Source organism: Homalodisca vitripennis, chromosome X (genome assembly GCF_021130785.1).
Source record: "Homalodisca vitripennis isolate AUS2020 chromosome X, UT_GWSS_2.1, whole genome shotgun sequence".
Taxonomy (NCBI): Eukaryota; Metazoa; Arthropoda; class Insecta; order Hemiptera; family Cicadellidae; genus Homalodisca; species Homalodisca vitripennis.
The window spans coordinates 145717506-145744210 of NC_060215.1; the positions used below are offsets into that span (position 1 = coordinate 145717506).

The 26705-nt window shown below is 32.4% G+C and overlaps 1 protein-coding gene across 1 annotated transcript; it reads left to right on the top strand.

Moving 5' to 3' along the window:
* Positions 1 to 22129: 22129 nt before the first annotated feature.
* LOC124369977 (putative GATA zinc finger domain-containing protein 25) lies at positions 22130 to 24500 on the top strand. Its single transcript, XM_046828214.1, has 3 exons — positions 22130 to 22356; positions 22672 to 22905; positions 24302 to 24500. Exons 1-3 carry the CDS (start codon positions 22329 to 22331, stop codon positions 24307 to 24309), a joined length of 270 nt encoding a protein of 89 aa, XP_046684170.1. The 5' UTR covers positions 22130 to 22328; the 3' UTR covers positions 24310 to 24500.
* Positions 24501 to 26705: the final 2205 nt, after the last annotated feature.

The following is a 26705-nucleotide window of genomic DNA, read 5'->3' on the forward strand; positions in this document are numbered from 1 at the left end:
AAACTCGCCCCAAGTATCCTAAGTTTTGCTTTATAGATCTAATTAATGTTTGAATTTTCTTTAGTAAAGTTGTTAAAGCAACTTGCCATTTTATGACGCAGACAACTTTTCAATACTCTTTGCAGAGTGTTGGTGCAAGCATTCTTCTCAACATGTAACATTTCACTTATTACACAACTAGGAATTACAATAGCAGTTCCATTTAAATTCAAACCAATACAATAGGGTAATTAATCGTTACACACCATTGTTGCCAAATATTTAATGGTATTTATTTACTAGACCATTAATTTCCAACAATAAATTTTACAGTATACTTTACTATCTCTAATTACAATATTCTTTACTCTAGTTAAACTAACAGGACTTATATGAGTAACTAAACCTGAATATCCCTGTGACTTCTTATCACTAAGGTGGCCGCACCTTACTATTATCCAAGTCAATACCATTCTCATTAAATTTAAATCCCAGCTATGAAAACTCATGTATGACAATGTTACACTTCCCTTTAACAAGTTTTATGTTTTCTGGCCTCATTTTATCAATAACTCAACCCCAAAAATATTGAGATTTATCACGACCCCAGACTATTAAGTGATGCAAATAAATCTCTACTCACCCTAAACTATCAAAATCTGTTTCATTCTTTGGTGAAACTCTTCAGATGTGGAATATATCCCATTAGCAGCATAAGAAATTTAAATCTACCAAAGGGTTTGATAAGGGTAGTCAGATCTGAAGTCTAGATTAATGTGCTAAAACCCATTTTTACTACGTAAGGTGCTGAAATACTTGCAACCTGCCATCTTGATTGAGATTTCTCCAAAGGTCGGTATTTGACAATGAGGTCTATTTACACCAGCATTGAACTCTATGGAATCTAATCGAAAACGTAGTTACTTGTGACTAGTGCACCCTTTCGATAATGTCAAGTCTTTGTAGTGACTCAAGTTTACTTTTAAGTTTAGGCTTAATAGTAACAGGTACCTGCCTAGATGCATGAACTACTGGTACGACATCTTTTTCAAGATTATTTTGTGATAGCCTCTAATAAAACCCATTCCAGACATTAAATGATGATATTATCATTATATAATATAAATACCATTAATGTTAGAACCACCATTTACATAATCTATGACTAAGCCAAGCACTTTCATTCTGATCTGATTGAAACCCAAAGCCTTTATCAGAGTTTCTTTAGAAGTTTACTCTCTTAATCAAGTTAAGTTCAGCTGATTCTGAAAAACCTAAACTGCATGAAGCCGTCCTGGTGTTTATTACATACAATTCTAAACAATGATTCTTTTTTTTAGAAATTACATTTAAAGTACTTTTACCTGAAATATTTGACCTCTGTCCAGTATAAAGGGTTAGCCTAACATCAGTGTTGGCTAGTTTGGCAGCAGTACAGAGAACATCAAACACATTTCGATTTAGAATATTAATATCAGCACCTGCATCAATATTACTCCAGGGATGCTAAGGAATATCTCACTTTAAGCATACAGGTTTATGGACGGCCTCCTTTTGTAAGACATGGATTTATGTAACGACGATCTTAAAATGTAGTGTTTACATTACAAGAAACTAAAATTCACAGTACCAAGTTACTATGTAGTTTAATTAAATTAATACAAGTGTCACTGCTGTCTCTCAGGTTAATGGGCATAAGGTTAGACTTATATTACAAATATAGACAAATATTAAAGGAAAGCACATTTTTATCAAACCATTTATTACTTTGAGAAATATCATTATGCGCATTTTGGAAAACTTTGTTCCAACTGGATCCTCAAAAAATACACACGTTCTATCGGAAAAAAAGTAAATTTCTAATTTTAGAAAAAGGATTTATGTACATAAACAGGATAGGTCCCAAAGTGCTATCCTGGATTACCCCACAATTTACTGACGTCACAGAACTATTAACTGTGTTAATTGTGGTTATATCTCCACGTTTTTCGAGGTAACGTTTCCAACTAAATTAATGATCTTTTATTCCAACTAATTTTAATTTTTGGAATAATCTTTACTCATGTAAATACTACAAAATTGTCACGTTTTTACATACAGCCGTTTTTATTTGGTCCTGTTTATAGAAGTGCCTAAATTCCACACTTTTAAATGTATGTACTTTAACGTGCAATGATAAAATAATGCTTGTACTCTATATGTACTCAATGAACTTACCTTAAAAAACTATAAATTTAATTAACGTTAAAAAATACTTTTCGAACCCATAATCGATTGCACGGTCTTAAATAAAGTTGCCCATGTAACTTTAGAAAACCGATAATCACCAAAACATTCCTTCCCTGTTGTTAGTTTCATCAGTTTAGTTTCTTTCCTTTGAATCAACCCTTCCGGCCGTAGCTGCGTTATTTGAACAGCTGATAGTCATCCTTGAAGTTGATTTAAGGTTATGTATTTACAATCCGTAGTTGTCAAGCCACTAAGATTGTCTCTAATGAGATTAAAAATAATTTGAAACACATATTCGCCTGAAGAAATCTATTTCAGTGTAACTTTTAGGTTAAATGTTTTACGAGAGTTTTGCGAATGAACGTAGGACATCAAAATAGTGATTACAAAATACATAATATAAATATATAACTTTAAATCAGTATGTATTCGAAAAAAAGTTTGCTGTTAAGAGTTATAGAAATATATGTTTAAATACTTTATTTGATAGATGGGATTGGCTGAAACTGTACAAATTATTATTTTAAACATTTAATACGTACAGTGTAATTATTAAGTAGAAATAATGTACAACATTGTAATTAGAGTTCCAAATGTATAAACTTTTATCTTGTAAAGGATTTTTTATTGACTAATTTATTTTAATAATAATCTTTCTATAACACACCATTATATACACATGTTAATATAAAAAAATATGAACAACCATAATATCTTAAAATGGTTATATTTTTAATTTTTTCCGCTACATTTAAATCCGGCTGAAATGTGTCCTTTTGATTTCAGTCCTATAAGAACAATGTCAAACTTCAAACACATTTACGACCCGTAGAATAATGGGAGGTGTCTAATTTTACATATGTGATTTCGTATCTAAATGCTTTTAGTTTTATGATATTTTTTTCAAAAAAAGCTCTGAATATTCATTTATTTAATCGTTGCAAGTCACAGTCAAAGTCAAAGTCCTTTACAGTTTAACCGTAATATAAGAATAGTACAACAGGACTTGTGAGCAAGGTCAAACTACGCACTCGTACAGATACAACCTGGAACTACGCAACTTTAATTATACTGCGGAAGAGATATAGGGTGTGATAATAGGATAATAAAGTAAACTCGGAATTATTATTTGTTAAACTTTTCTAAATTATCTTTGGAAGCTAGAGGTAATAGCATACTATAAACTATATTTCTCTATTGTAAGATAAGTGCGACAATTAAGACAGGATCTATGTTTGTTTTACAACGTTTCCATTCATCTACTATTTACAATTACATACACAATTTATTCCTGATTACAATTTATGGGTACTTGCAAAATAATCAGCAAAAGTACATTTTGAGAGAAAACAAATGTTAACTTGACAATGCTTAAATTTATGAAAAGTGATCATAAGGCTAAAAAGGAAACATGTTGTTTTGTATGTATTGTATGTTTCCACGTAGAAGGCTTATATGCGATGCCCATTTATGTAACTCAATACAAGGAGGCGCTGCAAAATATAAAAGTTATTAAAGCCCCTCCAGAATATAAACTGCAATTACGAGACGGTTACGTACACTAAATAGCCAAACACTATTTGAAGGTGCTATGTTTTAATGTATATTTTTCTTTAAAATAAATTTTTGGTTGAACTTAGAGCTTGAGTGTGAGACCACTTTATAATAAAGTACACATTACTTGTAAAATATTACATGACTTTACCCGCAAACATTAAATAATTTCATTCGGTTAATTTTCTTCCTGAAGTGTTTCGATATGGTATTTTATGTATATGCATTTTCCTACGTAGAAGGTGTAGCCTATATGCTATGACGATTTATATAACTCACTACAAGGCGGCGCTGCAAAATATAAAAGTTATCGAAGCGCCTGCACATTATAAACTGTAATTACGAGACAGTTACGTATATCAAATATCCAAACAATTTTTAAAGGCGCTAAGCTTTTATGTATATATTTGTCTTTAAAATAAATTTCTCGTTGAACTTAAAGCTTGAGTGGTAGAACACTTCATAATAAAGTGCATGTACTTGTACAATGGCCATAAACATACACTTTTGACAGATTTTCTTGATCGTTGCAACAAAGTAAACTCTACATCGGCGAAATATAATTCAATTGAACCAGAAGTGCTCATACACGGGAAAACTTAAGAAAAGCGTGTGAAGCTGTGGGAAACAACTAATTCAGAATAAAGAAACTCTAAGAGCAAAGTAGGGTTCTAAGAGCAAAGATATCGAGTGCGACTGAAATTTCAAACCCAATACAAAAGACGTGACCCAACGCTTTAATGGGGTTGGCCGTACAGAAGTACTGAACAGAATATTAACTGGCATTTATCACAGCTAAGATCTCATTACACGTGATAATGGCGAACGTTCTACTGTAATGATTACGGGACACTTAAATAACAGATTAAATTCAAATTCTATGAAATGAACTCAAGAAAACTGAAAATACAAAAACACTGTATAGATATGCGGCATTACAGTATACATATACAGTACAGTACATATCATAGGATGATTCAGTGTTCGGGATTATTCCTTTAGCGTAAGAAAGTGTTTATGACAGGTTGGCTATACATATGGATATTTTCCAGTAAGTTATGTAATGTAGTGGTTATAATTAAATCACCAACTTTAGCATAAAGGTCCTGATAGGTTTTGCTGTCCTGGCCACTTTCATCTTGACGTTATCACATAAGGAAACATTAAATAATACAGTACACAGTACATATCATAGGATGATTCAGTGTTCGGGATCATTCCTTTAGCGTATAAAGTGTTTATGAAAGGTTGGCTATACATATGCATATTTACCAGTAAGTGATGTAGTGTGGTGGTCATAATTAAATCATCACCTTTAGCATAAGGTCCTGATAGGTGGCTGTCCTGGGAAAGTTCATCTTGAATTTATTAAATAAGCAAATATTAAATAATTTCGTTCGGTTCATTTTGTTCTTGAAGTGTTTCGATATATCGAAATTTAAGTTACAATGTAGACCTAAGACTCATTTACTTTTCTCAGTATGATTGCTAGTTACATAACATAAAAAAAACAATAAGGACTTGAAGAAAGTAGAACTTCTACTATAAATAAACTATGCGTACTTTACAGAAGAAACCTTAAAGGAATAAATTGTGCTTGTAAGATTTATGTTTAAAATTATACATTTTGTTAAATAATTTGATTTAAGGGTTTACATTTTGATGTAACTAAAGGTAAGGTCTTTTAAGGGTGCTAAATACTTCATACATTTGAGCATGTAGCTTTTGTGAACATTTCCTAAAAAGTTACTTAAATAATTTAAATAAAATGTGAGTACATATATTTTAAGTACAACAAGAACATGGTATCCAATATTTTTACTATAAATTGGAGTATTAGGGGATAAATAGATTCAAACAATAAAATAAAATGTATTTATCGATCAAACAAATAACTGGTTTTAGTATTCTGGTTAGCGTCGCCGTGCTGTCCTTCCTGACAACGTGCTGTCAGAAAATTAAATACGGATAACAAACGATATTCTTAACCTTCTTTTTAATGACCCTCGACGACAATCGGCATTAATACGTATAAAGTCCTCCTCTACAGTTACTATTGTCAGAAACACTGTCAAAGTCCTCTACAGTTTAACCGTAATATAATAATAGTACAACAGGACTTGTGAGCAAGGTCAAACTACGCACTCGTACAGATACAACCTGGAACTACGCAACTTTTATTATACTGCGGAAGAGATATAGGGCGTGATAATAGGATAATAAAGTAAACTCAAAATTAATATATATATTAAACTTTTTAACATTATCTTTGTCAGTCCCTCGGGGTGTCATGACTGATATTAACGCTAGCACTCCTCCTTATTGTAGATTAAAGACCATCATTTTAGATATTCCTTCTTGCGCATTTCCCCCCTTATCTTCATTGCTTTGTACGGAAGCTAATTAATTTTTGCACGTATCACATTTCCAACATTTTATTTATGTTTTCGTAAAATGTGCCACACCCGCGCGTGGACAAGCCGGATATAATATAAGATTGCAGTCCAGCAAATTTTAAGTTAAGTGTAGAGTTCCAATTCGGAACTTGACAATGAACTTTCCAAAATTGAACATATTCGTGTATATTTATAGATTAAAATGGTTCCTTTACGATGGAGCCTCAAAATAATATTACAACTCATAAAACACCCACAGCCAAGGCACGTCTATACTGTACTGGACAAGTTTGAACCCGTATTTAGATTATCGTGGAGACTAGAGATAAGAGACAGATAACAACTGACAGCTATTAAGGAATCTTAAACCAATACTTAACTGCTATCAACTGGAGAATATAGCTGAAGGACCAGAACAAGTCATATCGCGCGCTCGCGCACGCGCACGCACACGAACTGAGACATAATTATATACTATAGTTAATTATTTAATATTAGAGCTATCCAAATGTGTTTGAAAATAATATTTCATAAACAATACCGCTCATATCTAACTCGTATGCAAGAATATACAATATATATATATATATATATATATATATATATATATATATATATATATATGGTTAATCATTGCATCTCCTCGGTTATTTATAAGGGAATAATAATTAAAGTAATATGTAATTTATTTTTACGCAGTGAAAATTATTTGTACTTACAATAAATACATAGATATCTTTAGGTTTTTCCCCAAATTTTAGTGTTCACTTTCCGCATAGCCTGGGATCAAAATTATAACCTCATATTCAATATATATTCCTGAATTAAGACTATTTTATTGTTTCCCAACAGTGCTTAAATTGTATGATGTACTGTCTTGGAACTACGGTTTAATTTATGCCTCACTTAAGATTTATTAGTTTATGATTATTCAGCATTTTAAGGCTTTCGAAAAAATTACCGTATAATTGTTGTATCTTAGTGTTGTAGCTTTTAAGTCAACTAATATACTACGTAATGCATACTTTCTTATAAAATAGATATGCCAGGAAAGAGTTGGGTTGAAATATTTTACTTTGTGATCATCATTAAATATCATTCACTGGCCATTTCATACTGTTCGTATTAAAGGTGGAAACAGAGAAGCTAAAATCACAAGTTTCACAAATAGAAGGCTTGGAAAAGCTTTTAGCGCAAAGTGCCGAAGTTTCGATTGATTTTCCACATTCCCTAGTTAAGTTGGAAACATTCAGAGCTTTTGTAAATTATAGGCCTCTGAATCTGTGCGTGTAGCTTTTAATATTTAAAAAGCAATGGTTTAGCTAAGATTTGTTTTTTGGAATTATTGGCGTAGAGAAGTAAAAAGTATACTTGGAAAGTCTAATAATCCTTATGATCAAAATATATTTAATTTAATTGTCATGTTTTTTTATGGCAGAAATTCATTACAATAATAAAGAAGAACGCAATAATAAGAAATAAATTAAATACAATATAAAATTTAATATATATATAATGTTAGATACATATACATTAGAAAATAAATAAAAAATAAATAAATATCTTTATTCTCCTCATGAAGTCGTACTTTACAACACATATTTAAAATTTTTAAATCTCAAAACAATGGAATAGTAAAATTAATTATACATATTCTAAGATCCAGGCTGACCCCAAAAGGAAAATAATAGGGCCCCTAAGGCTACTACTTAGCCTATGTATGGGTTCCATCATATTACTTGTAACTATTAAAAATTAAATGAGTTCAGGAGAATTAGTTTATAATTAACGTTACTGTGATATATCAAACAAAAAATAAAAACAAAAAATGTGCTTTTATGCCAAACCTTATACATTTCAATGTAATAATCTTCAAACTAAACAAATTAAAAAGCTTAAAAACAAAACAAAACAAAATATTTTACCTTTTTGTATTTACTAAAAATAGTACTAATTACAATAATCAAGTTCAACATACAAAAAACTAAATACTATTTTGTTTAATACGTACACAGTATATAAATAAAATTTGTATACATGTGAACGATGAAAGCATTTGAACTACAGCAATTTTATTAATAATATAAAAACAATATAATTTATTCTAAGAACTATTGTAAACTTTTCCACCTTTAAAAAGAAAATCAACATTTTGTTCGATAAACAAATAAAGCAATCACCATAAGGATCACAATAATACTATAATTCAAACATGATTAATATCTTTCACTCAATTAACAGCGGTACAGAAGCAATCAGAAAAATATAAATATAAAAAGCAACACGAGTTAGACAATTGCAGGTGACTGCAAATTACAGATATATAAACCAGGTTATAAAATAATAAAATAAAAGCAGAACTATTGCATTACTTACCCTCCCGTAGCAACAAAACCGACACAAGCATGATTACTCGCCGAGTGTAAGGTCTGCTGTGAACATGTTTATTGTATACGCCACATCCCGCAGTCATCTGTTGACCTGTTGACACTCTGTATGTTGACACGTTTACCATATATCGTGTGAGTTGGGCTAGGATTGTGATACTGATAGTGTTTGGTTACCTTAACTAGTACACAAATACACATTTTTGTTTTCGGTGCAATTAGCAGAAAAGGTCTTTAACAGTTAGATTAGTTTGTGTGGTTTTAATAACGAGAAGAAACTGTTCTCCCCAATACAATCACCTTCAGCTGTGGTTTTTTTCAACAGTGTTTTGATCATGTTGCACATTGGTATTAAATCAGCTAAATGTCTCTAAATATTGGTAAATGTATAGTAATAACGTTCAACAGAAGTAACCACACATTTTTAACAACTACACTTCGAATGGAGTCTTTCTGGAAAGATGTGGTGACATAAGGGACCTTGGTATCCATCTTACTTCTACTTTGTCTTGTCAATTACACGTGGAAGTTATCTGTGGTAGATCTAGTAGAGTTCTTGATCTCATTGTCAGAGTATCGAAAAGTGGGTTGTCTGCATGATCTATCGTCCTGCTGTATAAATTCTTCGTACTTCAAGTCTTGGAATATGGCAGCGTTGTTTGGAGACCTTATCAAGATAACCATATAATATTCCTTAAAAGGCATTGCTGTTGGTAATGTAAGTAAGTAAATCAATAAAACCCATTGGAATGAAAGTAATCAATCTTTTAAGTGAAATATGGACCAATAGACATACTTTGTGTGTAGTCCTGATTTATTAAATATACTTAAAATATGTACATGGGAATTCCGATTTACGCCCTGATATTCTCTTCGTGTATTGTCATAGTTCTCCTTCAGTATTGGATTACCAGTAGTTAATATCAATTAATAAATATATTTCACAATATTTACAACCCAATTTTGAAATAACCACGTATTCTGTAATTACTTTGACACCAAAACATTGATATTTTGGAGCAACTCTGTTTATCTGCATTAATGAGCAAGGTTATGTTATGTAACCTTAGGTTAGGTTATGTTAGGATAAAATTGGGTGGTAAATAAAAAACTCCCACTTAGTCTTTTGTCAATACTAATTACAGTTCTAAGGTCAGATGTGTTTAGAAGTAATAAAATAATAGAGAGAAGTTGTATTTAGGCGTTAAAAAATGATTTACTTAATTTTCTCTAACTTTTATACTTGTAGGTTATACAACAACTAAATACTCGTAACCGAGTGTTTAGATTATTATAAACTAATAAGCGGATCGCGGTACAGTAGCTTCACTGTATGTGTGTTATCCAAACTTGCCAACAGTATGTTAGCACTGAGGCAGCTCAGACAGTCTCTAAATATTGTAAGAGTCTGGTACAGTAGCTTCACCGTATGTGTGTTATCCAAACTTGCCAACAATATGTTAGCACTGAGGAAGCTCAGACAATCTCTAAATATTGTAAGAGTCTTGTACAGTAGCTTCTCCGTGTGTGTGTTATCCAAACTTGCCAACAGTATGTTAGCACTGAGGCAGCTCAGGCAATCTCTAAATATTGTAAGAGTCTGGTACAGTAGCTTCACCGTATGTGTGTTATCCAAACTTGCCAACAGTATGTTAGCACTGAGGCAGCTCAGGCAATCTCTAAATATTGTAAGAGTCTGGTACAGTAGCTTCACCGTATGTGTGTTATCCAAACTTGCCAACAGTATGTTAGCACTGAGGAAGCTCAGGCAATCTCTAAATATTGTAAGAGTCTGGTACAGTAGCTTCACCGTATGTGTGTTATCCAAACTTGCCAACAGTATGTTAGCACTGAGGCAGCTCAGGCAATCTCTAAATATTGTAAGAGTCTGGTACAGTAGCTTCACCGTATGTGTGTTATCCAAACTTGCCAACAGTATATTAGCACTGAGGCAGCTCAGGCAATCTCTAAATATTGTAAGAGTCTGGTACAGTAGCTTCACCGTATGTGTGTTATCCAAACTTGCCAACAGTATGTTAGCACTGAGGCAGCTCAGGCAATCTCTAAATATTGTAAGAGTCTGGTACAGTAGCTTCACCGTATGTGTGTTATCCAAACTTGCCAACAGTATGTTAGCACTGAGGCAGCTCAGGCAATCTCTAAATATTGTAAGAGTCTGGTACAGTAACTTCACCGTGTGTGTGTTATCCAAACTTGCCAACAGTATGTTAGCACTGAGGCAGCTCAGGCAATCTCTAAATATTGTAAGAGTCTGGTACTGTAGCTTCACCGTGTGTGTTTTATCCAAACTTGCCAACAGTATGTTAGCACTGAGGCAGCTCAGGCAATCTCTAAATATTGTAAGAGTCTGGTACAGTAGCTTCACCGTGTGTGTGTGTGTTATCCAAACTTGCCAACAGTATGTTAGCACTGAGGAAGCTCAGACAATCTCTAAATATTGTAAGAGTCTTGTACAGTAGCTTCTCCGTGTGTGTGTTATCCAAACTTGCCAACAGTATGTTAGCACTAAGGCAGCTCAGACAATCTCTAAATATTGTAAGAGGCTATATTCGGCGGACCGCAGTCACTATCGACCGCAATTGCGGCCCAACTAACATTTACATGTTTAACCAATATCAATCTGCATCTAGAGCCATATTACGTGAGCATGTGTGATGTTCCAGGTTATGTTTTATTTACAATATAGTTTAATTAGTAATGCTGTTATATAATAACAGTCAGCTTACTCCAGTTGTTAGCACTGAGGCAAGCCCATACTTTGTAGGGTTATAATAGGGCGTTATAGTGAACATGTGGTTATTATGTATGAAAGTAATTACCTAAGGCATAACAGGATTTATCTGTGACGACCGTATTCAACTCCGATCAGTACAGATAATTAATCCAACGTTATAATTAATCTGATTACATCATAGTACAGTCTGTGTTTATTATTTTACTTAATAACAAATGGGAGCTAACTACTCTTACAGTATTAATAGTTATAAATGTGTGTAAAGTTTATATAGTGGAGTTGAAGTAATAATTGTAAAATACTAAATAGCTTAATAATCTTTTTAATATTAATAAGTCGTAATCGGTAACACTGGTGAAATTTAATTGGTAGACATACGAAACATTTTTTATGATATATGTATTATTAAACGGAATATCTCCAGAATTTTGTATTAAGATGAAACCACCCTCAGTATCACAAATGTGACATGTTGTGTTCTTATCTCACACTACGATACTGAAGTTATGACAGCGTGTGCAATAAACATGTAAGCAGCAGAGGTTGGGCCACGAAATATCTATATATTTGTCATTTCCTTTTGTTTTAAATGCTTTAGTTAGCTTAAATATTGATTTGATTAATTTAAATTTCAAGAGACATCGTAAGCACCATATTTATTGGTAATATATTTATTCTTTTAAATATGGACAAGGTGTTTTGAGAATGCCTATAATACCTATACCTACATTATATTTTCTGGTATAATTATGACGGAAAATACAGATTCTCGTTATATACATGTTACGTGTGTTAATCATTCGGAGAGAAGGAAGCAATATTGAATATATATTTTGGAGGAAAGAACTGATACATGAATCGATTCTTTACAAAAGCCATTATTGTTTCCGGCTTAATTGAAATGTGGAAAACAATTATAACTTCGGTATCCACGTTTAAGATTTAAGAAGCTTTCGATTTATGGTTGCCTGCTGTTTCTTTCATTACAAGTAGTATATATTTTAGCGGAAATATTTACAGAATTTAATCGTGTTTGCATAGTTTCGGAGTAACTTTCAATAGATACATATTAGTAGATCACTTCAGATACATTCATAAATTTACAAAATTGTTTAGTAAATTGTGAAATTTATATCACCCTATTTTGTATTTATGTTTGTTTGTTTGTTACTATTATCCATAGTTTAGTATGGCTAACACCTGAACAACCATTAACGTTGTAAGTTCATAAAACCATTCAAAAATGAGTTTGTAAACAATGCGTGTTTATCTCTGAGTATTAACTACCATAACAAACACGAGCTATGTCGAAGCTTTGCCTTGCGGGATACTTTGTAAACAATGTTCTGTTGTTGTTTGGAAACACTGCATTAATCACCAGATAATGGCAGTGAACCATGACTTCTCACCTCGAGCATCTCTTTGACTGTCCTGTATTGTTAATACATTTTAGCTATAGCAAAAAATTAATTTTGTACATGTCGTTTGTCATGCTTAGTACTTTGGGTTTTCGTCCTTTTGGTGGCTAAATGGATTTTAGATTGTGATATTTTTTAATAAAAAAACTTCAGTTACAGCCGTTACCCCCAAGATCGGAAAATGGATAAAAGTCTTTTTCAACATTCCTCCAGGATGTTTACGCATTTGAATTACAATTTAGAGATTATTACATTATAATCAGGCCCAAAGGAAAACCATTGAAGCTATTGTGAAACATATTAATATAGTTATGTTACAGTTAGTATATTAAATATGGCTACAGGGATTGGCATATTCATACAGAATTAATTTGCTAAAAAAACATCATTTTTGCAATTGGATTATGTGTATCAATGCTGATGACGTTCAGCTGAATCTATCCTATGATGCAGAGATAACCATAAATGATATTGTACCGATTGTATTAAATTGTAAAGCGAAGGTAATTGTGAAGGAGTAGGCCCATAATAATGATAAGGACTGGACAGTACAAAAGAGGCTTCTATCAGCGAGTCGGGCATCGCAGTTGGCAGTGTTTGATAACGAAATTGAGAGGTGAGATGAGGTAGACGTGCCGTACCTCCCATCTCAGTTGATCGGAAGTAATAGTAACGAGTAGTGAAAGTGCTTAGAGTTATATTTTTCCTAATCGTCTTCGAACCTGCGGGTAAGTGAACTTATTAACTGGAGTCCAGTCAATATTCATTCTTAGTTATTTTGAATAATTGTAGGGAAAGAAATATTGTAAAAATTAAATTACATTTTATATAAAACTTTTTTGTGCAGTGAGCACATGTATATAAAATTTTATGTAAAAATACTAAAAGAGTTTTGTGGTTGTTACACATGCTTTCAGCAATGTAAAAAATACTAACACTGAAAAGAAGTAATATAGTAAAGTAAAGAAAATTAGTAACAAAATAAAATTGAATTTTGAAGATAAATTAAAGTGAAGAATTGCCAGATCAGATTAGAGTGTGAAAGTTTTGAATTTTGAAAATTGAATAAAAGACAAGCTGTAAGAACTTTCTACATTTTTGGAGTGACGAATATATTACAAGTTTGAATTTAAAAGTCATCAAGAAGTTTTTATTTTAATTTTAAAACCAGTAATTATTTTCAAAAATAAGTTTTATTTTAGTTTGAACTTTATTTATTTCAGAAGATTTTCTTTTTCTTTTTGAACCTTCAGAAAAATTTAAATGTCAAAGCTAACCCTTTATGTGCCAGTAAAATGGTACAATATCGAAGACCTAATGACGATTTTGAGAGCATAAGAACATGGACCATCAGGCACAAGGCGTGACAAAAAGCGGACTATTACTGTATAATAATTGTGTTTTTCAATTACATAATGATCCGATTAAACTATTGCGTGAAAGTGTAATTAATAGTGTAACAAATGTAGTGTGTGCGTTTCGAGTACGATCTATCCATAAGCGAAAACGTAAACCCAATTCTCAGTCCAACTTTGCTTCTCAATTATATGAATGACATTGGGTCATCACTAATGCACGGAAAGTTGTACAGTATGCTGATGACACAACTCTCTGTTTCAGTGGAAAATCAAAATCTCTTTTGGAAAAACAGACTTTTGTTGAGATCAACAATTGAAATCAATATTTTAACAGCCTCGTTCTCAAAACAAACACTAAAGTCAAATGTCATGAATTTTGCTCTGCGGACGGCAGACTCAGAATTTGGTCCTGCTGTTATGTTGGTAGATTTAAGTCTGGAAGAAATCTACAGAAGTAAATTCCTTGTAATACACCTAAATCGAGGGTTTACATGGAATGATCACATCGACAACAGATGAAAAAATTCTCATTATGAGCGACGAAGCTCATTTTCATTTGAATGGTTATGTTAATAAGCAGAATTTACGATATTGGTCAGAAAACAATCCAGAAGAACTGCATGAACGACCTCTTCACAGTTCCAAGGTCACTGTGTGGTGTGGCGTAACAAAAAAATTGTGTTATAGGCCCATACTTTTTTGAAGAGAACGGTCTAACTGTAACCGTCAATTCACAACGATACCTGACTATGTTGAAAAACTTCCTGATCCCCGAAATACGCATAAATCGTTTCAACCGCCACAGAATTTGGTTTCAGCAGGATGGGGCAACTGCCCACACAGCCAATGTGGTAATCAACTTCTTAAGAGGCAAGTTTCGTGGCCGAGTCATCTCGCGTTTCGGGGACATTGCGTGGCCACCTCGCTCCCCGGATCTCAGCATCTGTGACTTCTTCTTGTGGGGACTGCTGAAATCTAGAGTATACACAAACAAACCCCGCACATTGGATGAACTGAAGGAAACCATACGCTAAGAAATAGCGAACCTCTCTCCTGAAATGTTAGGGAAAGTGTTTGACAATTTCAGTGCAAGATTGGAAGAATGCATCGCCAAAGACGGACATCATTTGAAAGACGTTATATTCAAATCTTAAACGGATCAACTCGCCCTTTTTTGGTTATTTTTATAAATGTTCATAAATACCAATCTGAAATCTGCAATAAAACACTTTGTACCACTTTAAACGTTTGAGTTGTTTACATTATAAAACCGTCAGCTCATTTTGCCGCTCCCTGTATAATATGAAGTAATCACTGATAAAATACATTAGGTGTTATTTAGTTTCTCACGATCACTTTCCACATTTCATTATGAGCCAAATAAATTAAATATTTCACCGAGATATCTAAACATTATTTTACGAGTTTCTACTGAAGAACTGACGGTGTTTCAGTTCAGCGCCAGACATCAGACAAGCCAGCTTGCAGACAATCCAACCTCCTCCACTGTGGCTGGCCTTGGAAATCTTTATTTACCAAGTCCAATGTTGATTGTAAACCTGCTAGCGGAACACCAACGTAGTTTATTCCTGGTGTAACCTCAAAACTCTGTTTAGATACACTTCATATTCATTAGTTTTGTAATTTTATGATACGGTATTTAGAAATAATTATTTCAAACCACATTCCGTTATTTAACATTTTCAATTGCAAATTCTGGCTACTGCAAGCAATATAAACAGGTTTATAGTGTTTTTTAAATTATTTTCATTACAATAATCAAGAATTACAACACATTTAAAACTGTCCTGAGCTTTTAAATACAAATGGCCACACTATCCAAGTTCTCGCAATTCTAATACGATAAGGAATAATGTAGACACAACGCGTACATAAACTGTATAGTGCTTTAGTTGTAAATTGCATGTACTACAAACTGCTATTATTATTAAACCCCATAATACTGAATGACCTTAAGGCAGTTTCAAATGCATTTGATATTAGCTTTACCCTAAAGGGTTAAATTTAAAATTTAGACTTTATTGTTTTACTTCAAATAATTTTAATAGGCATCTTCTTCATTATGTGTAATTCTTTTATGTGTTTATGTTTCATATACCTCGGTACAACTTTAACAACAGAAGTTAAAGCAGTCTATTTTCTAAAACACATTACCTGTTAGTTTTGAAATAGTAAATATGTTAACTACATATTAAACCTAACTATAAACTATATATTAGTATCGTAATGAAATAATATGTTTTGTTTGTAAGAGATTGATTTATAATAATAATGACTAAATACTAAGGTAATTTATTTAGTTAAAAGAGTTTTTAATTTCAAAAGTCTAAAGATAGTACTCAGCAAAAATAATGAAAGAAAAATTTTTTTCTCTATTTTATTTCAAATAGATAATAGCGTATATTTAACTTCAATGTATTGTAGTAACAGCGAAGCGTTATAACTGTTGTTAGAGTATTGTGAATTGGAAATATGGTCTGATTCTTCGTCCTCTGCTTCAACGTTGTAACTGTTATGTCCACAACAACAACCGTTGTGTGTATTATAAGCCGCTCTACTCCTGGCCTGGGTACTCTCTCTTTAGCGACTTCACACATTACGTATACACGTCTGGGTAAACGGGGTTTAGTCACGTAAGATGGCTTGCAAGACGTAGAGGATATGCAGTAATGTGTTCAGTAACAGCTTCAACATCGTTTAATGTTGAGTGTTTAAAAATGTCAACAGCTGTCTGCTACCACTTCTAAAAATACAGGCCTCTCCGAATTTATATTTGGGAGCTACAGTGGTAAGCGTAAATCTGAACTATCCACATTTATTTTTAAATTAAAAAACTAAGTATCTAATGTAGAACTTAGATACTAAAAATATTCACAAAAAATATTCCTCAAACATTTTATTGTATCACTAGCATAAATTGGTCTATTTTCTATAACATATTTTTCATTGTAATACATTGTGACGTCGGGGCCCATGTTCCCGCCGTCTGGAAGTACTGGAGGGGGAGGTCAGCAAGGTGAGCGCCCGAGGCGGTGCGTACGTGAGAGGACTCCGGCGCGAGCGGACGTCCGAGCTCCCTGAGGGCCGATCTAGTGTAGGGCTTAGCCTAGTGATGGTCGTGACGCGTGGTGTCCGTGGGTTCAGAAAGTGTTGTTGTTTAAGTTAATAAAGTTGCTGTAATCTGAGCTGCGTTTGGTTCCTGAGTACACCCCCTTCGCCCCAGCTGAGCAGGAGGCGTGACAAATTGGTGGAGGCAGCCGGGTATCCTGAGGTGATCCAGAACCAAAGACGGATTAACGATCCCAGGTTAGTAATATAATATTTAATAGTAATATAATATAATAGTGAATATTTCTTTTTAAAATTCGGATTGTTTTTTTAAGTAAATTAAGTTGAAAAAAAATGTAGATTGAAAGAACAAGAGAGAAAGTTAGTTTTTGATCCAAATAATTGTAGTTACCTTTTGAAAGCAAAGTGTAATTTGGAGTAAATAATTTTATTTGTTTTCTCGTAGCTTGTAAGCTGAACATAATTTTGTAGTTGTTGTAAGAGTAGCCTACTTAGCAGCCACAGTGCGTCGAACCAAGGTACCGGTAAGGGAGACAACCTACCCGTGATGTAAACAAAGCTGTTTCTTTTTATTGGTGAATAGAATAATTTTGAGAAATAGTTTGTGTTTTTATAAAGTGGTTTAAAAAAAAAAAGAGAGCTTGTCCATGGGTAGGCCAGGTCAAACCCAATTGGTACGACGACTGTCGCGGCATTGAAATGTTGTGGTGTTTTGAATAACCCTTGTGTTCAGGGGAATATGTATACTTAAATTGTTGATTTGATTTGGATTGTGATTGTGATTTTAATTTTGTTTTGATTCAATTTTGTTTTGATTTAATTTTGTTCTGATTTTGTTTTTATTTAAATCTTAATTCGTGATAGGGTGGAGCAATCGTATGTCGTCCCCAAACATCAAGTTTGGTGTAAAAACAAGAAGTCAGTCAAGGCTGATATCAGTTAGTGAGGTTCCCGAAGACCCAGGACAACCCCAAAGACATCTTGAGGAAGTAGGAACCGTAGCTGAAGTCGATTTAATTCAATGAAGTAGTTTGTTACAGGTGAGCGCGCACCATACAGTACGTCAGTTACAATTGTTACAACTTGTTACACGCCTAGAGATATTGAGTCAATGTCGAGAGGGGAAGATCCCGAATTCTATAATAACTGCAGATAAGCTAAGAGAGGATTTAACAAAATTAACAGTTGCATTAAAAGCGGACAGCTATGACCTAGCGATACCAGTGGAGGAAGTGTCTAAATACCTCAAGTTAGAAATAGCTGATTGTGTAATTTCTGGTAACTCAATCTTAATAAATTTGCAGATTCCAATCAAGAAACTTACGTCCCAATGGAGATTGTATACCCCTTTAATAATACCTTTCGCGTGGAATAACCAGACTTGTACCATTAAGCAGGAAACGTCATTTTTGGTTAACAGTGAAGACAGTATGGTGGTGATACAGGGAGCAGCCTTGCAGCACTGTCAGCCGAATATTAATCCACTATGCTATGTCCCTAGATACGCCGGTGACGCTGTGTCCGGTTCACGTTGCCCTAGAAAAACATTTATGAGTGCGACCATACAAGAGCTGAGCTCACTATGTGTATTTTCATGTGTGTCAGGTGACGTGCCACTTATCACCCAGATAGACGACTTCACCTATGTACTAACCCATATTGTTGAACATTTAGAGTTTGTGTGCAGATACACTTCGAACACTACAGTTAAGATAACAGAGCGTAAGAGCCTGGGTGCACTACACGTGAGAGTGCCGTGTGATTGTAGCTTAGTCGCTGACTCCCACATTTTGGTTTCAGAAAGCTATCCGTGTAGACAGGAAGCGGATAAGTTAGCTGTGGCTAACTAACATAATTAACGTAATTATGAATTAAGCGTTGACAAGTTAGTTTCTAAGATTGTAACACCGTATACGAAACCAAATGTTGTATATGGTTATGCTAACCAATGTTAAGAACTAAGTAATTACTTTTGTAATTTGTTTGTAATTTGGAGAATAAAAATAATCAAGTATTAACTTGTCAATGCATACAAAGTAACTTATAAGTTGTTCGGGTATAGTTAGCTATTAACATATTCTTGTGTGGTATTGAGGTAGTTATGTTAAAAGGTAGTTAGATGTATGTAAAGAATAAAATTTAAGAGATAAGAGCTTTGTTGAAAAACGAAGTCATTTCATGCTAAGTTTTAGAGCACCGGTGGAAAGTCCAGTAGCTCAGAGCCAGGCCGGTGACCCGAGAGGTCAGGTGACCAGAGAGGCCGGACGGCTAATGCTGACCACAGCTACTTTTGTCACGTAGACACTGCCGCTGTGCACAACTTCAGTTACAAAACTTTGTACCACCTCTTGCACTGTAAAATATCTGTATCCTGTAGTACATGGTTACGCTTATAATGTCCTACTATAGTTTGTTTCACTTGTCTATGTTAATGAGTAGGAAGATGTCAAATATCTAGAATAGCCTTGTCGTGGATTTATAATTACAATTATTTAGTTCGGGTCCCTATAATAATATCCACTTTGTAAGGTTATTATCTATAAAAAAAGTGTTTTTGCAATAGTAAGTTATAGTATGGGTAGATAATAAGGATTAATGTACTAGTTAGTAATTTGGTAAATAGTTCTAATAATAATATTATCATGTTTGAATTGGAATATCGTCATTGTACTAGATCATAAGAAAGGGCAATATAGAGATATATGTTTAATATATTTTGTTTTGTATGACTCGCACAGAACAGCTGAATGGTTCCGGAATGTGTCATGAACTCATTTATTCATATGCAATTATAATTGCTCGCTTCAAGTAATTATAAAGACATATAAAGTAGATTAATGTACTTTTAATATAAAATGTCGAATATACCTACATGTAAGGATAGATGTATAATATAAGGGAATGGACACCACCGCGGGTATTTAAGAGTAAGTTTCTATGAACTAATGTTTCTGTCAAATAAATGCGATTACACCAATAGCAAACATTGCTAACTAGAGTAGGTAGATAGGCTCTCGTAGGACAACATGTTTTTGTAGAAGGCAAACCTTTGTGAGGAACGATTCATTGCCTGTTGCTGGAATAACATTAAAGTTAATAAACTTTCCCTGGAAATGTATTAGTGAAGCGGTACCGATGGGAGCGAACGACTGAAGCTCGTGAGTAGTAAAGAAATGTCTCTTCTACGCCAATCTAGATCACATGACGTCATCACTCAGGAATGCAAGATCACTGACCTCGCAAGGTCGGTCACTGACCTCGCAAGGCCGGTCACTGACCTTGATGACCTTGGATTTCAAGGTCGCCCGATGACCTCGGCCTTGAGTTGTAAGAACTTTTCGTCATAAGACCTGTGAGTCGTGATACGACTGTGACAACACACACGGCTGTGCGAGATCATTTGTATGTAGTTGTTTGCCTTTTCGGAGTTTTTTGCTTCATTAATATTAATAAAGCGGATGACTAGAGTGATTAAGCAACGTGTGATGCGGCCTTGAGGTTTCTTTATAAGCTGAGGAGGAAATTCTTTTTTAGACAGCAGTGCGTGTGTTGTATAATTCAAGACATTTGTTGAAATAGTTAGTAGATTTATCAAACAGCGTGTGATGTATTATTGATGAGTCATGACATTATTGCAACAGATAGTGGACTTACCAAGAGAGATTCAACTATTGATTTTCCTTAATTTACCATTTGATAATGTTAAACTAATTGAATGCTCTTATTTTTGGCAAATGTATTGTAGAAGAATCAATTTAAACAATAAAATATTGGATTTCGATTGGAAAGCTAGTTATATTTTACATTATATGTATAATGATAATTTAGAACATATAATATCTTTGTATAGCAGAAGTTTATATTTTGGACATTTTTGTATTAATAAATTGACTTCTTCTTTTCTTATTGCTGATTATATTTCAAATGATAATGATATAAGAAATTGTAACTATTGGTATCATATATTTCGTTTTAAATATTTACAATCTGAAGATAGGTTTTGTTTTAAGAAGTGTAGGCAACGGTATGTAATTTTTTTTGCATATTCAAAACAGTCTATTAACAGATGTATTAGTATAAAGTTTGTGTCGGACTTCAATTGTAACGGAGCGAAATCTAGTAAAATTAATTTTATATTACCAATTAAACAGTATTACAGTAATATTCATAATTTTAATTATATTTCAATACACAAATATTTGCCTCAGTATGACATTCGGTTTCAACAAATTAGTGATGAATCACTTGTTTTAGTACAAAAAAGTAACAATTGTATAGGATGTATTATTCCTCATAGTTGTCAATGTTTTTGGAAAGGTTTTTATTTAAAATATTACACTACATGATTTGTTTCATGATAAAATTGTTAATAGAACAACACATGACTATACGTAGTTTACTTGTGATGTGTATAAACTGAAGAAAATTTTACAGTGGAGTGGTGATACTATTGATATTAGAAGATCAGAAACGCGTTATAGTATAAGTGTTCTTTGGAAGGTAGTTGTTTACAGAACTTGTTTAATTAATTCCACTTGCAAGAGCGTATTGATGTGACCAGGATATAGCGCGTATAATTATTCCACGTGCTAGGACAAGTGAAAGTCATAGCCTCGTAACTTTGTTGCATCAAATACTAGCTTCATCAACTGATATCAAAATTATGATTTGACTATTTGACAATGTAGAAACTAATAACAGTTTCTATTACGATTTTATTATATATATAATAGTTGATTTGACTGTTGAAATTAAATGTAAGATTTTTATTTACTTACCGTTTGATAGTGTTAAATGTGCAGACAACGATATATAATTTTTATTGGAGATTCAAAATATTCTGTAACCAAATGTGTTAACATTAAGTATTAAACAAATTGAAATTTAAATGCAGTAACATTTATACGAAATAATTTTATATTGTCAATATATTTTAATATATAAGTACATACCTCAGAACAAAGTATTTTTTAACCAAATAATTATTAATCTGTTATTTTAATAATAAATTTATAAGTTGTGTTATACCGCATATTGGTGATTGTTGTTTGAAAAGGAATTGATTTGAAATATTATTACAAACTGTGTAGATTAAGTACGCGTCAGCCTTGAAGCTTCCTTTATAAGCCGAGGAGAAACTTTCAGTCAACAGTGGTCTCTGAATGTTCACCAAGACACTCCAACATACAGGTGTGTATTTGTTTCAATTTAATTTCATTTTTTGTTAGGAGGCTTTTTTCCTAGGCCTATATTGTTTTTCCAAAAATATATTAACGATAAAGAAAGCTATTATTTTAACGAAAATAAATGTTTCTAATGGTTAATTTTAGTTCGATAATTAACAATTTAGATATTTATCCACTTAAAGTTTGTTAATTGGAAAATGAAAATCATTTTGATTTGTTGATGATATCAAATCATCAAGGTAACAATTATTACTGTTGAAATTAATTTCAATTGTACTGATTATACTGTTTATTAATTATTTTGTATTTTATATTTTAGAAATGAACTCGGAAACAATTGACTTGACTCTGCGAGTTGAAGAAGAACCATCATCAGCCGCTTCTTCTAAAAAATTACCTAAACTGCCAACTACTACTTTTATCAACAAACATTATCAACATCATCAACAGCAGCTGCAGCAGCAGCCGCACCAACAACCGCAACAACAACCGCAACAACCTCAACAACAACAACAGCAGCAACAAGGACAGACTCCTACTACATCAAATACTGGTAGGTCAACATCACACATAAGGTTTCTAACTTTAATGCAAATAATAGAAAATCTTTGGATGATAGGATTTAGAAATTTGGACACATGGCAACAGTTAGTTGCAGAACTTCAAAGATCAAAGGAGGTTTACATGAATCCCGTTGCTGTACAACTACTTTTTATTTTTCAAAATTTGTGCGATGTGCTTTCAAAACATTATATGATGTCTGGTGATCTTTCACAAGACAAACAATTGTATTACATGTTACAAGATCAGCCTTGTGATGAATTGTTATCAATCTTTTCCGGTGTTGTTGAAAAAAATATAAATCTTTCATTTCCATTAAATATTATTAAAAAAATTCAAGATATTGGAAGAAATAAATTAATTTCACTTGAAACAGGTTATGAGAAAAAAAACTTCTGCTAAAAAACAAATCAAAAAAGGAATTAAAAGATCTAAAAATGAAGCATCGTCATCATCATCATCATCATCATCTGATACTGATTGTGATAACAATGCTGATTATGATGATGATGAAGGTGATAAATTTGTCAAATTATTTAATCAAAAGAAAAGTAGATCGTTGTTCATTTCTCAACATTTACAATACCAATGTGGGGATAAGAAAAAGAAAATTTCCACACCTGGCGAGTCAGGAACACATTTAATCAAGATTGAAATAACTGATGTTCGAGATCTAAAAAAATGTAAAAACGAAAAGTTTTACTGGCAAAAAGTTTCCAGAAAAGGTTATTTCTTGTTAGATATTAAACAAAATGTAGAAGATAAGAATATTTTTGATACAATTAATAATGTATTAACAACAGTAGGACAAAATATGTTAAGACTTGAAAACGTAAAACAAGAAACTGTCACTTATGATAAAAAAGATAAGGCATAGTGTAAGTAGTAAATGGGTTTAATTAAATAATATAGTTAGTTTTATTTTTTTCAGAAAATACAAACTTAAAATTTACACGGCTGTCAGAAAACGGATTTCCACCTGAACGTTATTCGTCTTGTGCTGCCGGCTTTGATTTAAGAAGTGGTGAAACTGTAGTTATTAAAGCGTGGGAACGTGAATTAATAAACACTAACATAGCCGTGGTGTTACCAGACGGTTGCTATGGACGGATAGCGCCCAGATCAGGGTTATCATTAAAATATGGGATTCACGTAGGAGCCGGAGTTATTGATAAAGATTATAGAGGAAATATTGGTGTATTATTGTTTAATTTATCGAGTACCGAGTTTAAAGTAAATATTGGGGACAGAATTGCACAATTAATATGTGAACGCATATTCTATCCCGAAGTTGAGGAAATTACAATTGACAAATTAAATTGCACAGTTAGAGGAGCTAAAGGATTTGGCTCAACAGGACTAAATTAGTTTATCAAATTGTTTTACAGATAGATAATGGATTCATCTTTTAGTCAAGCTATGGAAATAGACAGTGACTATGAAATGGAAGTAGATCAAGAGGAGGAGGAGGAGAATTCGTCTTCATCATCATCATCATCGTCATCAGAATTGTTTACTACTGACAATAACGATACGTTAAATTTTCCAAATTTAAAACTAAAAAAAGATCGATTAGATTTAGTTTGTACTAACAATAAATTTTTAGAACTTAAAAAACGCGTTTAAAGGAATATTAAAAACCTATTATTTAAAAAATGATGATTCTAATATAAAAGATATTTGTATAATATTACAAGTTTCAAAAGATGAAATGAAAAAAGTTATTGAAAATTTGTTAAATGAATATGGAGCTTTAAAATTTAATATTCTAGTTGAATGTACTTATGTTAAACCGTTTACAGGCGAAATTCAAGAAACCGCTTTTAAAACATCAAATTTTACAGTGTTTCAAAGTGACTCTCTAAACAATATACTACGCAATATGATTTCCAAAATTTGTAATGAGGAAAGCGAATACTTAGGTAAAGGTAGTGGATGGACACTTAGATCAGTAGACGGAATTCTCTTGCGGTTTAGTAGATACAGACCGTTAGGAGGCTCTTCGTATATTGTTCTTCCAAAAACTATTAAAGACAAAAAAGCTATTATTAATCCGAAAAATATTAATGACAACAAATGTTTTCAATGGTCAATTTTAGCTCGGTACATACAAGGTGACCATAAAGACCGCATTGATGAAAGGTACACATCTATTATTAATAAATTTAATTTTAATGATTTAGATTTTCCATGTCCTTTGAGATAGATTAAAAAGTTTGAGAAGAATAACATAGGAATTAGTATAAATGTTTACGGTATTAATAACAATTTAGAAATTTATCCGCTTAAAGTTTGTGAAACGGAGTCTGAAAATCATTTCGATTTGTTGTTGATATCAAATAATCAGGGGAATAACCATTACTGTTATATTAAAGATTTTTCAAGATTAGTTCGATCGCAAATTTCTAAATCGACAAAAAAAATGGTATTCTGTAAACGTTGTTTTACCCATTATTGTGGAAATGATAAGGTTAACAGATTAAAAGTTCATATAAAAGATTGTAAAATTAATAAACCGTTAAATGCAAAAATGCCTTTTGTTGACAATGAAGATAATCCTTCAATTTTAAAATTTCAAAATTTTCACTTTAAATACAAAGTTCCTGTTGTTGCATATTGCGACTTTGAATGTATTTTAAAAAAAGTTAATGAACAACAGTCGCAATATACATTAGTCAATGAAATTCATGAACCTATGAGTTTTTGTGTCTATTTAGTTGTAGACAAAGATTTACCAGAACCGATATCGTCTCAGTTGCCAAATGATCCTTATCTTTATAGAGGACCAGACGCTGCTTTAAAATTTATGGATTATCTCATATCAATTGCAAACCTAATTGCTGATTTAATTGATGTTAATAATCCAATGACATCGCTTACAATTGATGAACTCAATCGAATTCAATCAATTACTCACTGTGAATTATGTAATTTAGAATTTTCAATGTTAGATAAACCTGTTAGAGACCACTGTCATTTTACTGGTCGTTTTAGAAACATTGTTTGTAGTAAATGTAATCTGAAAAGAAAAAGTCAAACTTTTTTACCTGTATTTTTACATGGAAGTTCCAATTACGATACACATTTTATTGTAAAGCAATTAGGTTGTGATCAACAAAAAATTAGTGTTATTCCAAATTCTTCTGAAAAATATGTTACTTTTTCCAAATCAACTATTGGTAAAATTAAATTACGTTTTTTAGATAGTTTTCGATTTTTAAATACCAGTTTATCACAATTAGCAAATAATTTACCTAAAGATCACTTTTACCATACTCAATTGTTTTTTAATCATGATGATATGCCTCTTGTTACTAGAAAAGGGGTATATCCTTATGATTACACTGATTCATGGACTAAATTAGAAGAAACACAATTGCCACCAAAAGAATGTTTTTTCAATAAAATAACAGAAGAACATATTTCAGATGAAGAGTTTGATCATGCCAAAGAAGTTTGGTCAAAATTTAATTGTACAACATTAGGCGACTATTCAGATATATATTTACGTACAGATGTACTTTTATTAGCAGATGTTTTTTGAAAATTTTAGAACCATATGCTGTAATAATTACGATTTAGATCCTGCTAATTACTTAACGCTTCCCAGTTTAACATTCGACGCAATGTTAAAATTTACAAAAGTTGAATTACAATTGCTTCCTACTTATGATATGTATATGTTTATTGAGAAAGGTATACGAGGTGGAATAAACGAGTTGTGTGAAAAGATATGCTAAAGCAAATAACAAATATTTAAATGATATTCTCTATGATGTTAATACACCTTCT

Excerpts from the sequence above, each read along its gene's own strand:
- LOC124369977 (XM_046828214.1), top strand. The coding sequence starts at position 22,329 with ATGTTCACCAAGACACTCCAACATACAG. Across the intron at positions 22,357-22,671 it reads CAAGACACTCCAACATACAG|AAATGAACTCGGAAACAATT; the intron begins GTGTGTATTTGT and ends TTTATATTTTAG.